This window comes from Oryx dammah, unplaced genomic scaffold (genome assembly GCF_014754425.2).
Source record: "Oryx dammah isolate SB20612 unplaced genomic scaffold, SCBI_Odam_1.1 HiC_scaffold_20, whole genome shotgun sequence".
Lineage (NCBI taxonomy): Eukaryota > Metazoa > Chordata > Mammalia > Artiodactyla > Bovidae > Oryx > Oryx dammah.
In genome coordinates this window covers 45200981-45218862 of record NW_024070204.1, presented here as the reverse complement: position 1 = coordinate 45218862, position 17882 = coordinate 45200981, and the positions used below count along the sequence as shown (strand labels likewise).

The 17882-nt window shown below is 37.3% G+C and overlaps 1 protein-coding gene across 2 annotated transcripts in view; it reads right to left on the bottom strand.

Annotated features, from left to right (window-relative positions):
* ITGA1 (integrin subunit alpha 1) overlaps positions 1-17882 on the bottom strand; it is a 169980-nt gene that overhangs the window by 14777 nt on the left and 137321 nt on the right. Inside the window, exons 18-28 of one of the 2 annotated variants that reach the window (XM_040262256.1) lie at positions 16776-16886; positions 14494-14703; positions 11321-11401; positions 10804-10880; positions 7779-7868; positions 5884-5986; positions 4101-4214; positions 3829-3933; positions 3562-3666; positions 2051-2143; positions 266-457 (exon numbers count right to left, since the gene is read on the bottom strand). In XM_040262256.1, the coding sequence (XP_040118190.1) occupies positions 443-457; positions 2051-2143; positions 3562-3666; positions 3829-3933; positions 4101-4214; positions 5884-5986; positions 7779-7868; positions 10804-10880; positions 11321-11401; positions 14494-14703; positions 16776-16886 (1104 nt within the window). In that variant the 3' untranslated portion in view covers positions 266-442. Of the gene's footprint in view, positions 1-265; positions 458-2050; positions 2144-3561; positions 3667-3828; positions 3934-4100; positions 4215-5883; positions 5987-7778; positions 7869-10803; positions 10881-11320; positions 11402-14493; positions 14704-16775; positions 16887-17882 lie in introns of those variants that run through there. The other variant, XM_040262255.1, reaches the window with a different exon arrangement.

Genomic DNA, 17882 nt, shown 5'->3' with positions numbered 1-17882 from the left:
GCCTTGACTAAATGGACCTTTGTTGACAAAGTAACGTCTCTGCTTTTTAATATGCTGTCTAAGTTGGTCATAACTTTCCTTCCAAGGAGTAAGCGTCTTTTAATTTTGTGGCTGCAGTCACCATCTGCAGTGATTTTGGAGCCCCCCAAAATAAAGTCAGCCACTGTTTCCAATGTTTTCCCATCTCTTTGGCATGAAGTGATGGGACCGGATGGCATGATCTTAGTTTTCTGAATGTTGAGCTTTAAGCCAACTTTTTCACTCTCCTCTTTCACTTTCATCAAGAGGCTCTTTAATTCTTCTTCACTTTCTGCCATAAGGGTGGTGTCATCCGCATATCTTAACTGAAGTAAACTTGAAGGAGACAGCTTTTAGTGTTCCAGCTATTCAAGCTCTCTCAGTGTGGCACCTAACCCTCAATAAAGCTTGTCTGCTCTGTGTCCTATCCCTTATGTTTCTGAGAGGGGGAAAAAAAAGAAAAAAAACTAATTTAGAGTAGCTGTTAATGACCAATACCACCTCAAGGTTCTGTATCTCCCTTTAATGGGGAATATCTCCATTCCTTAACCTAGAGGGGAAGATTAGAGATAAAAAAGAGAACTAACTAACAGGGAAGATATTTGCATAGAGTGGACACTGATCCAGATCCCTCACTTGACTCTGAGTAGGTCACTACTCATGCATCTAGAAGACAGAGCTGGCAAGAATATAGACATAGGTGGAATCAGACCTTTGAAGACAGACTTTAAGCACATCTAAAATAATTCCCTGAACTTAGAAGTATAGAAATGGAAGTCTGGAGGCAATCAGTGACTTCTCCAAGATCACACAACTGTGAAATGATAATTTTTAGTAATTTTAACAGTTTAAGTGTAATTTTTCTTTAGAATAAAATATAGAAAAAATGGCTCTGTGGGAAAATTTAAGTAAAATTTAGGGAAAATAAAGCTAATTATAAAATTTAAATAAAATGTATTTAGTAATCAAATATACTCTTTTCCAAATCCTTTCCAATATAATATATACTTTTTTTTTTGGTGCTTACTGGTAAAATTTTAGTTTCTCTACATGTGGAACAACTTATCATATATCAAGCGAAGTGCTGTTTATAAAGTAAGTAAACATTATATCCAGATATATGATGCATATATTCTTTAAAGGTAAATACTTATCAGAAGTCATTGACATTGTAATTATTTTAAATAGATACTAATTTGATGGAGAAGGAAATGGCAACCCACTGCAGTATTCCTGCCTGGAGAATTCCATGGACAGAGGAGCCTGCTGGGCTACATTCCATGGTGTCAGAAAGAGTCAAACATGACTGAGTGACTAACACACACTAATTTGAAATAAAAAATGAAAACTTTTCAAGATTTGGTAGTTTCAAGTATAATTTTATGACTCATGATGTCCATATGAAATATTTAAACTCTCATGATAAATAGGGAAATTATCCTCAACTGCCCACATGTTTAACAGGTGTTTTGACCTTATTTTACAATAGGACAAAAGAGAAAAAAACAAACCATTTTATTTTTAAGAAGAACTCCAGCATGAATTTGTGTCAGGGAATATTACTTCCTCTTTTGTTTCATATTTCCCAATGGCTAAATGAAGAAAATTTTAAAATAAATTTACAAGTATTCCTATTCAGTGTAAAGTCACTTTCTGGAAAGAAATTATTTTTCAAGTCTGCTTTTCAGATGTCAACTGCATTTTGTAATGTTAGTTTTTAAGGATGAAAATTACAAATGCATCATATGTTATCAACGTAAGAATAAAAACATCAATTTCCTGTGATGGTTATAAGTAATAAAGTCAAACATGGCATGCTAATTGTAAATATCATGGTTTTTCCCAGTTTCTCACAAAAAAAGAGACTGAAATCACACTTGAAGCTAATCAAGTGTAATTTGAAGCAGAAAGTGTCTGTCACTTATTGAGAGCAGTGCTAGTCACTGCTTTAGGGATGATAAGCAAATATAAAGTGTATGTCACAAATGGAGTGAGATGTATAATGTTTTCAAAAACTTGGAGTCGCACTTACCTCTCTTTTTTGATTGCCAGCACTTAAAACTAGTGATGCATTTTCACTCTGAAGTTCTGCCCTTACAGTAAGATTTAAGCTGGAAAAATGTGCCTGAAAAGCAAACAATTTATTTTCAATATAAGGAGCTAGTCACAATGAGAGCTAACCATGTTTTAGAGCAGTTTTTCAAACTAAAATTTTTCCGAGATTGAAACATTTAACATCCAGGTGGCATTTGTGGTAGGAAATGATGACTGTGTATCCACCTTTCCTCTCTGCACTCAGATCTCACTTAGATCCTTATTATAGAATGAAGAATTTTTCTGAATAACACAGTTTCTATTAAAATTTTTCCTTTGCAAAATGAACTCCAAACCCTGCCCTCTTTTCATGTAGTTAGGTATGGCATAGCTACTCTCTGGTAATGAGGTTTACATAGAAGTGTGTTTAGAATTAAATTGAAATTACAAATATTCAACAATTGATGATTTATTAAAGATAGCAACTTAATATGATCAAATCTAAAAATAGAAATTTCATATAATTAACAAAATACTTCTAACAGAGAAACAAATAATATAAAATACAATGGATTAAGTTTTAAAGTAGCCAACTGTCAGATGGATTTGACTTTATTAGGTGTCAAAATGTCCTCCAAAATAGATAGATAGCATAATGCAATAAATTTATAATATACATTAGCTCTAATCTTTGTTAATGCTGTCAAGGATTGTCTCTCTATGACTCTTTGTTTCTTTTTTTAAAAAAATATTTATTTTAATTGGAGGCCAATTACTTTATAATATTGTAGTGGTTTTTGCCATACATTGACATGAATCAGCCATGGGTATACATGTGTCCCCCATCCTGAACCCCCCTCCAACCTCCCTCCCCATCCCATCTCTCAGGGCTGTCCCAGTGCACCAGCTTTGAGTGCCCTGTTTCATGCATCAAACTTAGACTGGTGATCTATTTCACATATGGTAATATACATGTTTCAATGCTATTCTCTCAAATCATCCCACCCTCACCTTCCCCGATTCTTTGTTTCTTAACTGAGTTCTAAGTTATTAACAAAAGTGCAAAGGAAAGAATAAGAGAAACTTAAAAAAAGCATATATATATATGAAAGGGGACCTTGGAAATAACTTAGTTACTAACAGACAAGGAAGGGAGTGAGTGAAAGTCACTCAACTGTGTCTGTCTTATTTGTGACCCCATGGACTATACCATCCATGGAATTCTCCAGGCCAGAATACTGGAGTGTGTAGCCTTTCCCTTCTCCAGGGATTGAACCCAGGTCTCCTGCATTGCAGGCAGATTCTTTACCAGCTGAGCCACAAGGGAAGCCCAACAGACAAGGAAAATGACATCCGAAGAGTTGATTTAGTAGAGCTAAGGCTCGGATCACATTTGTTTAGGCTTCCAGTTTTACGTTCTTTCTCAAGAAGCACTCTTCTTTGTTTTATTAAGTGATGAATATTTGTTTATATTATTCAATTATTGCAGAGAACTATACAATCACTTACTTTTATAAAAGTTGGTTTCCATAAGATAAGTGAAACATTCACTTGGCTCATGTCAGACGGAATCAGATTACATGTGATGGTGGCAAATTTACATGCACTGCAGTCCTGTTTAAATGTCCAGAGGTATAAATTAGCACTCATGCCATTCGATGAAAGACAGTATATTAAAAATATTCTATATCATAGTTATTTTTAGGTTGATATTGAATTTATTCACTTGGAAAGCATGAGGTAAAATGAGCACTTGTCTTGCTAATTTGAATTTACCAGAATGGTGCCTCGTTTGATATCTTCAGATTTGGATATCATCATTTGCTTCCCAGTGTTGATACCAAAAGGATCCTGAAGGTTACTGGGTATGCAGTTGACATTCTATGAAATAAAAACATGTCTTTTATCAGGTGAGATATCAGAGGGAGAAATGACTTGAGAAATCATGTGAAGGACCTGTGAATGATAGACATTGCCAAACATGCATGTTCCCTCTTGGTAAGTGTGCAGTATAGAAGAAGCGCAACTCTGAGGCACCCATGACTTACCTCGGAAGAGGACCACCCACTTGGGTACAGTACAGGAAAACCATCCGATGTCACATTGGGAAATGAAATGGACAGTTTAAGTTCTGGCATTGGAAAATGTCCACTTTTTCTAATCTACAGGGAAAAAGAGAAAAAGAAACGTAAACTTTTCTTCTTTCAAAAGCAAGTTTTCTGTCTTACATAAAATTTTGCTTCTTAATTGATTAATTAAGTTGTGTAATATTTTGAATCCCAAAATGAACGTAGAGGATTTTATGGCACTGCACAGAGAATTGGCCTTCCCTCTCTTCTTCCTTCTTTTCTTTCTTGTTTGCGGAATTCTCTAATCTAGGAAAAGTAAATGGGCCTAGAAAAAACTGGTAGCCTACATTTCAAAAATTTATTCCAGTAGTAGAGTGACTGGCAGTTATACTAACTTTCTGAGGCATTTCAGCAAAGGCACAAATAAAAATAATGAAATATTCTTGATAATATACATTTATTTCCACTTTGTGAGAGAATTTCCTTTTTCATCATTGCCAATTCCCAAAGACACTGAGACCATCTTCTAACAATGCTGTGTTATTTCATTCTTTTGAATACAGACTTAAACCTATCATTTGAATTGGATGCTTTTTACTTGAGTAACAATAACTTGAGTCTGTATCTGTAAGTAGGCATGATCTAAAATGACAGCCTGGCTCAGCTCCATAATTATTTACTATAATGGTTAGGAAAAGCTTGTTATGAAGGGTTCAAAAATAAAAATAAAGGTTGTAATATAAAACATTATTTATGGAGACATTAGTAGGAACACCGTAAGTTATGGTATAACACATATGAAATGTAGCAAGGAGCAGAATGAGTTACCAATTTATTTGTTGAGTAAAGGAAATTATTATCAAGACAATTTTTGAAATAGTCATGTTATTTTTTTAAAAGTGTTTTTCTAGTTATACTAAAAAATGCGAATAAAGTCTATGTGGTTATAGGTAGAATCTGCTTGGTTCCTTATTTTTTCCTAGGAAGTCATTCTAACTAATTTGTGTCTTCTGAGGAAATTAGAGCTCTGGGTCTTTTAAGTTGCTTGAAAGTATAATTATCATCAATTTAAATGAAATTATTTTACAGCTTCCCTGGTGATTCACTGGTAAAGAATTTCCCCTGCCAACGCAGGAGATACAGGTTTGATCCCTGGTCTGGGAAAATCCCACATGCGGTGGCACAATTAAGCCTGTGTGCCACAACTACAGAGCCTGTGCTCCAGAGCCCGAGAATCGCAACTACTGAGCCCACGTGCTCCACAGCAAGAGAGAACCCAGGGCAATGAGAAGCCCTGCATTGCAAATGGAGAGTAGCCCCCACTCTCCGCAACTAGAGGAAAGCCGCTGCAGCCACAAAGACCCAGCCCAGACAAAATTAAGATCCCACGGACTGTAGCCCACCAGGCTCCTCCGTCCATGGGATTCTCTAGGCAAGAATACTGGAGTGGGTTGCCATTCCCTTCTACAGGGAATCTTCCCAACCCAGGGATTGAACCTGGGTCTCCTGCATTGCAGGCAGATTCTTTACCATCTGATCCACCAGGGAGGCCCTAAATAAAAAATTAAATACAACTATTTTAAATTATAAATTTATTTTAATTTAAATAAATTATATAAATTTAAAGAAATTATAAGGGAAAATATGCTGGAATATAGAGATTAACTGTTGAACCAACATATTTGTATGTGTCTGTTAATACTTTAACTTCTAAACTTACAAATACTTCTTTCACAACACTAATTTAGAGGTAATTTCTTACCAAGTAGAAGATATCAATTTCATTTCCAAGGTCTTCAGTAGAATTAATAACTTCAGGGACAGTCTCATTGGCCGCAATTGAAATATGGTATTCACTTGCAGAGCTTAAAAGAATTAATTGGAAGAGGAAAAGTATAACAAAACAAAGTGTAACTTTGACTTGACCTCACTTTTTATTTCGATATACTAGGAACTCCACAATAAGTACTTCAAGAGATTTCAAATCAAGCGCAAATTATTTTACCCTGAAATCTAAAGTTAAATCTTTGAGGAGGGTGAGAAAGATTACAATTTAATTCAATAGTTACCAGTGCTTAAAATACTAAAATATGTATAATTTTTAAAGTAAAAGTTTTATGGATACATGAAATGTTTTCATGAATTTATTAATATTATCTACATTTAGTGAATAATAAGGCTAAAACCTGGTATTTTTAATAGTGCTGAATTTTAAATAGATTTTAACAATTTGTTACCTTTTCACAATTTAAAGTCATGTATTTACTGTTAAACTTAAAATCTTTTTCATAAAACTCCATGTTCTTTGGATGAACTTGGTAGATGGAAATGTAACATAAACATATTTAAAAGCAATATTTCAGTCTAGAGAAGATATAAAATACATGTTTGCCAAAATTTGATTTTAAATAAGTGAAAAATTCTTGGGATAAGTCAGTGTACCAAGAGAAACGAAAGTAAAAAAATAGAAAACAGTGAATAGAATTAAAGGTTAAGGTAAAAATGCAAAATCTACATGTATATCCTACAATCCTCTCATTTCTGTGGTCTTTTATTAGTAAAACAAAAGTGCCATAGAAGATAAATTAATAACATGACAAGAGTCAGAGTAAATGACACAGAATTTTGTACTTTTTGTACATGGCTTATATTTATTTAGCAAAAGCCTGGAGTCCTGCTCATGCAAGTTTACTAACACAGTTGGTGTTTAGGATGGTTTACGAATAATGGAGGAAATAAATTTTGTTGCTGTTTAGTCTTTAAGTTTGGCCACCTGATGTGAAGAGCTGATTCACTGGAAAAGACCATGATGGTGGGAAAGATTGAAGGCAAGAGTAGAAGGGGACGACAGAGGATGAGATGGTGGGACGGCATCACCGACTCAGTGGACATGAGTCTGAGTAAACCCTGGGAGATGGTGAAGGACAGGAAAGCCTGCGGTGCTGCAGTCCAAGGTGTCGCAAAGAGTTGGATACGACTGCGCAACTGAACAACAACAACAAGTTGCTAAGTTGTGTCTGACTCTTTTGCAACCCCATGGACAATAGCCCACCAAGCTCTTCTGTCCATGGGATTTCCCAGGCAAGAGTACTGGAATGGGTTGCCATTTCCTCCTCCAGGGAATTTTTGTGACCCAGGGATTTAAACCAAATCTCCTGCATCACAGATGGATTCTTTGTCACTGAGCCACCAGGGAAGCCCCTGAAGGAAATAAATACCTCTTGTCAGTGAACAATGATTTAATCTTGAATGTCCAGGATGGGCAGACTAATCAGATCCCACACAATGAGAATAAGAGCCAAGAAATATGTTGGATCTCTACAGACACTGCCCTTCATGAAGGATTTCTGGGTCTTTAGCTTGCATTTACTTAAGACTAAACTGCTAATGCAATTTGGTATTAGTAGCACCTCACATTTCAGATTATTTAGAATGCTGGTTCTCAGTTTTTAGAGTGCACGAGAATTACCCAGAGGGTTTAACACAGATTTCTGGGCCCCCTCCCCAGAATTTCTTATTCAGTACGTCCGGGGTGAGGTCAGAGAATCTGCCTCTCTAAGAAGTGCCTAGGTGATTCTGATACCCATCTTCAGGGACCACAAACTGAGATCCACTGGGTTACAGGAAGGCATCAACTTATGTGTGGGGTTCTCCTACCTGGAAAACTGTAGTCCAGCTTCATACTTCACAGGGATAGAAATGTTCACTTCATTATCAAAAAGGGTTTCAGGTGGCTCTTCACTGTCACTAGAAAACACAGCAGTCAGACAAATCATTAAACTGTTGGCTATTTAGAGACTTTTCTAAGCATTTGAATGAGAAGTTTATTTTGGTAACTAAATAAAGACACACATACAAAATAGAATTATTGATTTTAAAAAAAAATTCAGTGTGGAGAGGGAGATCAGAGATGGATATTGTTAAAAGACCCTAAGATGATTCTCAAGTGCAGTGAGGGTTGAAAATGACACTGATTTACTACAAGGTTTTGCAAATTTCTGTGTGAATAATAAGTATCCTTGGGTCAATGGTTAAATACACAGATTACTGGGTTTTTCTCTTAGAACAATATGGATTTAGTAGGCCCAAAGTAGGATTCATGAAATTGTGTTTGTTTTATAAATCACACAGGTGATTCTTATTTATCACAGATGAGGCCCTTGTGAAAAGATGTGCTCAGGAGTACATAGCTGAGAATAAGTCTAAAACCTTTGTCTTCTCACTTAACAGTCTTTCTATGCCTTGTACTTGGGCTTCCCTAGTGGCTCAGACAGTAAAGAATCCTCTTGTAATGAGGGAGAGCTGGGTTCAATCCCTGGATTGGGAAGATCCCCTGGAGAAGAGCATGGCAACCCACTCCAATATTCTAGCCTGGAGAATCCCCTTGGACAGAGGAGCCTGGCAGGCTACAGTCCATGGAGTCACAAAGAGTTAGACATGACTGAGTGACTAAGCACAGCACAGGCCTTGTACTTGGTGCTTATTGTTGAGCACCTACTTTCCTCCCTGATTTTAGTTATCATTTTAATTATATGCATGCCTAGATATTTATACATTTATATGTACATACACATATCTCATACTCTCCTGTATTAAGTAAAAAAGCATGGACAAGTGCTATCACAGGTACCAACACTGGCTCTGGGGCCAGAGGGCCTGAGATTTTTCTTGGACATTGACCTACTTTGGGACAGTTGAGTCCTCAGTCTTTTCATCTATAAAATGGGAATTTTATGATTAAATTCTTAATAAATAATAAGTGAGCAACAAGTGTAAAATGCTTAACATTGTGCCAAGGACATAGGGAATACTCAGTAAGTATTAATTATTATTATTATTATCACATATACCCTCTACCAAGTGACCAAGCACCTAGCATTTTGTCTCACAAAATGGGCAACGGGTACCCTTTAATGACTCTGCTTATTCCCAAGTATATTAGCAGCATGATATGAGTGATGGGGCAGTGAAGGCAGCTCCCTGTCTTGGGTTATAGATATATGTGTGATTGGGCTTTTGCTGTAAATGGCCCCTGCGTCTAACCCATTCCACACTGCAGCCCAGTTAACCTTTGAAAGAAACAGCTCTGTACATATGACTTCACCCCTTAAAAACATTTCATGGCCTGTTCAACTAAGATGCCTTATTTCGAAATTCAGTACTCACCATCCATGGTGAGATGTACATTCCCTGTTTATCTTCCATTATGCCTTTATGTATTCTCCTGTATTTGCACTAAAATTGATCACCCAACATTCCCCCAAATAGATCTAGTGGTCTACCTTTTCGTTTTTGCTCGAGCTGTACATTTTTTACTTGAAACATTCTATCTAACTACCCACCAGCCTCTCTGAATTGCTACCCATTCTTTAAGGTCTTTCTTAATTATAACCTTAATAAATCTTTCTTGGGTTTTCATTGCCAAGTAGATATAATTTCACCCTCCATTAAGTCTCCATACATGGCTTCTATTTCTTTAATAAATTTTCCTTGTTCTATCCTGTATGATAATAATTTAAATACTGGTCTCAGTCCCCTACTGTAATATTCTCTTCATGAGGAGCTTCCTGCCCTTATTTAAGTGACAGTATCTTGTCCATGTGCTCTGTGTGCTGTGCTTAGTCGTTCAGTCCTGTCCAACTCTTTCCTTTCTGGCTTTTTGTGACCCCATGGACTGTAGCCCACCAGGCTTCTCTGTCCATGGGACTCTCCAGGCAAGAATACTGGAGTGGGTTGTCATGCCCTCCTCCAGGGAATCTTCCCAACCAAGGGATCGAACCCAACTCTCCAACATTGCAAGCAGATTCTTTACCATCTGAGCCACCAGGGAAGCCCAAGAATACTGGAATAAATAGTCTATCCCTCTTTCAGGGGATCTTCCTGACCCAGGGATCGAACCGGGGTCTGCTGCATTTCTGGCGGATTCTTTACCAGCTGAGCTACCAGGGAAGGCCTATTTTGTTCATAGTAGAGCTCAAATAAGTATTTGCTAAATTGAACTGAATTGAGTATAGAAAATTAACCACCCATTAATTCATTTCTCATTCACTCACTTTACATTTATTTAGTAATTATTCAATTATTAGATTTTTTTTAAAACTGGGAATAAAACAACAAATGATAAAAATTTACCTCAAGTTGCTTATGGTCCAGTGTGTAGTTACTCTTAGAAAAAAGGTAAGTACTATTTCAATTTCCTTATTAGACTTTTGCTATTTTTTGTTTGAGTATTGTCTATACCATCTTACAGAAGCTTTGACTGATTTGAATAAAATTTATTAAACTACAAAAGGGTATCATAAAATTTTAAGTCTCTTTAATGATTCAGTTGACTTTGATGGGCTGTCGGTAAAAGTTTTTAAATTAGCAAAGCCTATAAATTTTTAATGGATTTAAATGCAATTTGGCAGATATAAGTGATGTGTGATTACAACATGTTTTATGGCTCATAGAACCAGTGTTTAACCCAATTAGGTTTATTATTTCTATGAAATGAAAATTTCTCTATTTTGCTAATTATTCATAAGGATGATTTTGTGAAGCAAAGGGGTTCACTGCCTTCTACTTCAACTGATCACATAAAAGCTGTAAGAAGTTCCAGTCCGTCTATAGAACATTTTAAATATATGAAAGAAATTACTTGCAGGCATCCACATACACTCATGTACACACAGGAACCAACCTTGTTGCACTTAAATGAATGATCACATTTTCCATGAGATAAGATGTGTTAAACTGAAATAATATTTTGAATGTTACCTATAAAATAAAAATATCTTTAGTAACAGATAAGAAAGTAAAGTAGAATTTTTGCATTAATTAAAGTATTAAATCATATAAATATTTTTCTTTTTTAAATAAAATCACTCAAGTTTATTAATTAATAATGCAAATTTCATTAGCAAAGGAGAAGATATATGTGAAAACATCTTAACACACCAGAAAATGTTACATACAGATCCAATACTATCACATTATTATATCCCACCATTGTTATTTTTTCATATTACCACTGTCTACCAGATCACAATCATATACATTGTAATTAGGAAATGGTCATTATTAAAGTCTCTTTAAAACAGAAACTTCAAGTACCAGCAAGCATCTAAACACATCCATTAGAAACATTTATATATTTGGCTTTGAGCATGTCATTTTTTGTATCCAGTTGCCACATGTGTTTTCTATAATCCTCTTACCATTTCTCCTTTTCTTAGGAAAGGATAGCCAACTTTACATGTAATATTATGATTGGATTCACAACTGTCTTTTTGTATAGCCTAGGAAGAGAAAGTAAACAGAATTAGATCAGATATGCAGGTGAAATACTTGAACTTGACTGAAATACTTGAATAGATTGAAATACTTGAGCTCAGATTTTCCCAGCTGTGCCTTAGCAGCTGCCTTGCTAAGATTTCACAGTATAGTTTTTGGGAAAGTCTCAGAGATCAAATTGCCAACATCCGCTGCATCATCGGAAAAGCAAGAGAGTTCCAGAAAAACATCTATTTCTGCTTTATTGACTATGCCAAAGCCTTTGACTGTGTGAATCACAATAAACTGTGGAAAATTCTGAAAGAGATGGGAATATCAGACCACCCGACCTGCCTCTTGAGAAACCTATATGCAGGTCAGGAAGCAACAGTTAGAACTGGACATGGAACCACAGACTGGTTCCAAATAGGAAAAGGAGTACGTCAAGGCTGTATATTGTCACCCTGCTTATTTAACTTATATGCAGAGTACATCATGAGAAATGCTGGGCTGGAAGAAGCACAAGCTGGAATCAAGATTGCCGGGAGAAATATCAATAACCTCAGATATGCAGATGACACCATCCTTATGGCAGAAAGTGAAGAGGAACTAAAAAGCCTCTTGATGAATCTCCGAGAGTGAAAAAGTTGGCTTAAACCTCAACATTCAGAAAACTAAGATCATGGCATCTGGTCCCATCATTTCATGGAGGATAGATGGGGAAACAGTGGAAACAGTGTCAGACTTTATTTTGGGGGGCTCCAAAATCACTGCAGATGGGGACTGCAGCCATGAAATTAAAAGACACTTACTCCTTGGAAGGAAAGTTATGACCAACCTAGACAGCATATTAAAAAGTAGAGACATTACTTTGCCAACAAAGGTCCGTCTAGTCAAGGCTATGGTTTTTCCTGTGGTCATGTATGGATGTAAGAGTTGGACTGTGAAGAAAGCTGAGCACCGAAGAATTGATGCTTTTGAACTGTGGTGTTGGAGAAGGCTCTTGAGAGTCCCTTGGACTGCAAGGAGATCCAACCAGTCCATCCTAAAGGAGATTGGTCCTGGGTATTCATTGGAAGGACTGATGCTGAAGCTGAAACTCCAGTACTTTGGCCACCTCATGTGAAGAGTTGACTCATCGGAAAAAACCCTGATACTGGGAGGGATTGGGGGCAGGAGGAGAAGGGGATGACAGAGGATGAGTTGGCTGGATGGCATCACCAACTCAATGGACGTGCGTTTGAATGAACTCCGGGAGTTGGTGATGGACAGGGAGGCCTGGCGTGCTGTGATTCATGGGGTCGCAGAAAGTCGGACATGACTGAGTGACTGAACTGAACTGAACTGAACAGCATTCTAAGATCACTTGTCCCACAGCTAGAGGAAATGTGAGATGCTTATAGCACCTCAGTAAGGAGGTGGGTAGGAAGGAAGCATGTCACACCAGCCTGTTTGTATCTTCCACTGAAAACCAGGAGGGCTAACACCATCTGCCTCAGGGTGAGCAGGTGTTTGTAGGAAATCATCCACATTGACGGGATGACCACTTGGAAGTCCACGGTGAATGGGCGTCACTGGAGAAGTGGGCAAGAGCTTGAGCTCGGGCCTGGGACCACCAGGATTTAAACTCGGAGCCCTTCACTGTTAGCTTTATCCTCATCAGAACTCCTCTCTTCTCTGGGTCTGATTTTCCATCTACTGGGGTTAGTCAAACTCTTATCTCATCAAATTGAAACTGCCTTTACATGTGAGATTCACCAGTATTTTACATACAACAAAGAGGAAACAATAATGCTACCCGTAAAATAAGCATATCAAGTGTAAAATGCAATTACAGAAGCATTAAAGTGTTAAAAAAGGGTTTATCTTAGAATCTCTGTAGTACAGTAATACCTTACTTGCAAAGAAATTAATGAGAATTAAATAAATAAAGCTTATAGAACAGTGTCTGACATATAATACAACTCAAGAAAAAACTATTATTATTAGGATTGTCATTGCAAATAGAAGTATTTAGAGAGAGGCCTCGTTGATTTCTCTGCCTCTCTGCCAAGGCCATGAAGTCAGTTGAAGAAGAGATAAAGAGTGACTTTCAGTACAGTCCTCTTTTCTCAGAAAAATTCAGGGGTACTATTTTTCTGGCATTGCTTTGCTCTTAGAGATTTTTTTTTTTAACATTCTTTACTGAATCTAAACTATGTGTAATACAGGACATTTTTTAAGCCTATCTTAGTATCATGTTCCTAAGTGATGTCCTAATAAATTGGAGAAGGAAATGGTAACCCACTCCAGTACTCAGCTGGAGAATCCCTTGGACAGAGGAGCCTGGTGGGCTACAGTCCATGGCGGGTCGCAGAGTCGGACATGACTGAGTGACTAACACACACACACACATCAGTGAAAATCTGAATTTACAGAACCTGGACAATTAAAGTTTTAATATTATATATATTAAGCATACTTGGTTTTAATATGAATCTTATATAGTACTAATTCATATAAATATACACAGAATTTTAATTCGGGGGAGTTAATTCAGAGATCATAATTCAATGCAAAGTTCAAATTTGGAAGTATTAATTAATCCCGATAGAGCATCTTATGCAGCTGTATGTTACTGCCAAAATAATAATAAAAAAACCCTTCTGTCATGACAATGAGACATAGTCATTTAATACAATTCCCTTGCCAATGTAAGGATCATGCATAGAAAGTGGGGAATGGTATCTTAATTTTTATGCACATAAATGTTTTGTTATTGTTCGGCACATGTACTGCTCCTTCTCTGCCCTTCTGTTAAACTCTTTAGATTTTATTTTTTCTTGACTTAGTCTTAATTTCAGTGATGTAAGTCTTCTGTGAAGCCTACAGTTTTGATACATCAGAGATCCTTTCTGGATACTGAATCCAAGAAAAGTCATACACCTCTAAAGAAATACATCAAAACAAAAACTTAAAAAAAAAATTTGGTCCTTTCATCATTAGTAAGTGCTAGTTTTGTACAAAATGCATTCTAGTCTTCTAAAATCAATGTAATAAAAGTTACCCCAGTAGTATGAAAAGTAGGTTCAATGCCTGATTGTTACAAGAATAAATAAATATAAAACTAAAGGTTTACCTCAATTCCTGAAAAAATTAGATTTGGAGAATAATTCACTATGGTTCTGGTGTTATAGGCACTGTCCTTTTTATTTTTGACTGTGAGGCTAACATTGAACTTATCATTGTGGGACTTGACAAGAAGCAGGCCCTTTTCTGTGGTGGATACATCCAAGGCAAGGTCCGAGACACATTTTTCCTTGTTTCCACAATCTTTGGCAAAGGGAATCTGAAATGGTCACAGAAAAGCATTTTTTCAAAATTTAGCTAGGCATTATTGAAAATTACCTATGAACTAGCATAAAAGAAATGACATATTTCCAAAATAAGCAGATCATAAACAGAACAGATTTCACTGCAGAAATCATAAGGAATTTTTATAGTTGTTCCTATAATTTATAGGGGAAAATCGTAATTTTTACTTTTGGCTATAAATTTTTCCAGTCTTTTAAGGAATGCACAGTTTTCACAGATGTTTTTCACTGGCTTTCATCTGCCAGAACTGAACAGTTTCAAAGAAATAAGTCAAGTACTCCGTGATCCAAAGTTATGAGAGAACACTGTAACACTCAACTCTGATCATGAGATTTTCTATTTAAAAGAATCAAATACTTAAGATCATAATAGCTTTGGTCAAGCGGGTAGAAAAAGATCAAACCACCTAACTGGGCACTTTCCTTGACTCCTCTTCATTCAGCCCCTCCCCCTTATCCAACCCATCACCAAGAACCATCCACTCCACCTCTGTTCTAAATATCTTCCATACCTCCTTGCCTCTGCATTTCCACCTCTATCTCTAGCCAGCTTTTCTTACTTGCTCTCTGAACTAAAGCAACAACTCCCTGACTGGTCTTCCATACCCACTCTTGATTCCCTCCAAACATTTTCCACCTTGCAGCTGAAGTAATTCTTAAAAGAGCCCCCCCAAATCCAGTGCTATCCCCAAACCAACTAAAGCCGTCAAGAGCATTCCTCAGCTCTTTAGGAACAATTAAAGTCTGTGCAGCGGCACAAAGTCCTGGTGATCTGGCTCCTGCCTGTGCCTCCTGTCTCATCTTACATCACCTTCTGCCCTTGCTCTTCAGCTTCAGCAGCACTGGTGAGCTTACTGAGTTTCTTTTATGTCTCTGAACCTTGGCATGTATCCCTCTTCCTGGAACACTGCCCTCTCCACTCCTCTAATAGGATGGAAAAACCTTCCTGTGCTACAGGTCTCAACTGCAGTGGCCTAAGTTCCAGGAAGGGTTGGGAGGATCCCCTGGAGAAGGGAACGGCTACCCGCTCCAATATTTTGGCCTGGAGAATTCCATGGACTATACAGACCATGGGGTCACAAAGAGTCAGACACGACTGACTTTCACTTTTCACTTTCTAATCCTTGATACCTCAGTGTAGCACAAGTTCCCTTTGAGCTCTGAAGTTCTCCTCCAGGGCATGTCCTGTAATGATTACCTAATACTTGTTTCCTAGGTTAGAACTGCAAGTTCTGATGTCTGGAACATGAAAGACACTCAGTAAATATACTTGTAAGGAAGGAAGGGAAAGCAGAAGATAGGTGCAGGGGAAAATGAGTTTCCCATCCCAACTCTATTAGTGGGAGAAGGGAATGGCAACCCACTCCAGTATTCTTGTCTGGAAAACCCCATGGGCAGAGGAGCCTTGTGGGCTGCAGTCCATGGGGTCACAAAGAATCAGACACGACTGAATGGCTAACAAATTCCATCCGTGCCACATTCACAATCTCACTCTTTTGCAGTGATCAGACAGTAGACTGAACTTGGAAGCAGAAACTAGGTGAGCACAGTTTAGTCCCTTCCTGTGTCTTCTGCTGTTGGGGCAGTGGTGAGCCCACGGGGAAGGATATATCATATTTCCATTCTGCAAGTTTTACAAAGTGGGTCCCCCGGAAGGCCAGAGCTTAGTGAGCACTGCTAATGACCTATTTAGTTACCTGTGGCCTAAGCCTGGCTCTGTAGGAGGACCCCCATTATACTCAAACCATGCCCTGGAACCCAGTGTTCATGAGTAATAAAGGGGAGTTCCAGCTGGCCAACTCATGTCTTTCTTTCAATTGCTCCTAAATTCAGAAAAGATAAAAATAGGTGTCATTTGTAAGTTCCCTTAAACTCCAGCAAAAGGAAGTCAGTAGAATTGAGAAAAGTCTAGAAAAATCTAATTCCTGTTTTAAAACAATTAAAATAATTGCTTTAGGCTTGTGTGTGTGCATCTGTTTATATGTTTCAGGTTTTTTTCTCAATATATTCACAAATAGGCATTCTAAATTTTAAAAATCTGACTTACATATTCATGTACTGAATTTGGTAGAGAATCATCAAGAACAGGCCCATTTTCTGGATCGGTAAGATTAAAATCCAAAGTTATTCTCACAGAGTCCCGAAAGTCATGCTTGTCCTAGAGGTCAAAACACAGAACATGTCATTGGCATCATATTTCTTGGGCCCTGTGATGGCTTTCTTCTTTTGCCCCATGGGTCAGGCTTATTGGACCTTCTTGTGCTCCTGATCTGACATATGACCTGATCAGGCTTTTGCTTCACTAGAGAGAGACTGCCTTTCTGCCTTGACAAGGGACACTTCCGGAACACAGAGGCTTCCAACTGTAACCAGCTGACTCACATCCAGCTTCTCAGACGGGCCTGTTGGAATGATGGATAGGTTGTACTTGGCCATGTCAGGATGTACAGCTCCAAGCTACCTGCATAACAATATCATTTCTCTTGAGACTTTGAGCTAAAAAACACTGTGTAATACTTCTAGGAATATCTCTCAACTTCAAGAGAGAAACCCTTCTTTAAACTGAGTTGCATTTCTTTAATATGGTATATACCTTGAGTTGTAAGAATTTTATAATGTGACAGGATATGAAAATAATATGGACGTGATCAATATTGTCTTTACTACCATCAGTGACAGCCATCATTTATGGCATGGCCAGAATTATGAGTTTTGTACACATTAGTGAGAATTATTTCAACAATCTTCCAAGACACATAATAATTACAATCTTTATTTTACAGATAAATAAATAAATAGATAAATAAAATAAAACTTTATTTTACAGATGAATAAAACTAAGAGACTAAACCACTTTGTCAAAATTACTCAGAATGTAGGTAAGCTGGGCTACAAATTCCCTCCTGGCTGACTCCAAAACAAACGTTAAAGTATTCACCAAAATCCAGAAGTATTTTGGAAATTTTGAAACTAGTTCGTTCCTTTCAATATCAGTGCCCAGATAGAGCTAGATGCCAAATTTTTGGAGAAATATATACAACCGTGAGTAGGTTGGAGGCACTGCCAAATCTGGTTTCACACCTTTTCAAATTTTTTCCAAGTCCTAAGTCCTAAAGTTTCAATTCTGATGAAGCAAATAGGAAATCAACTCCAT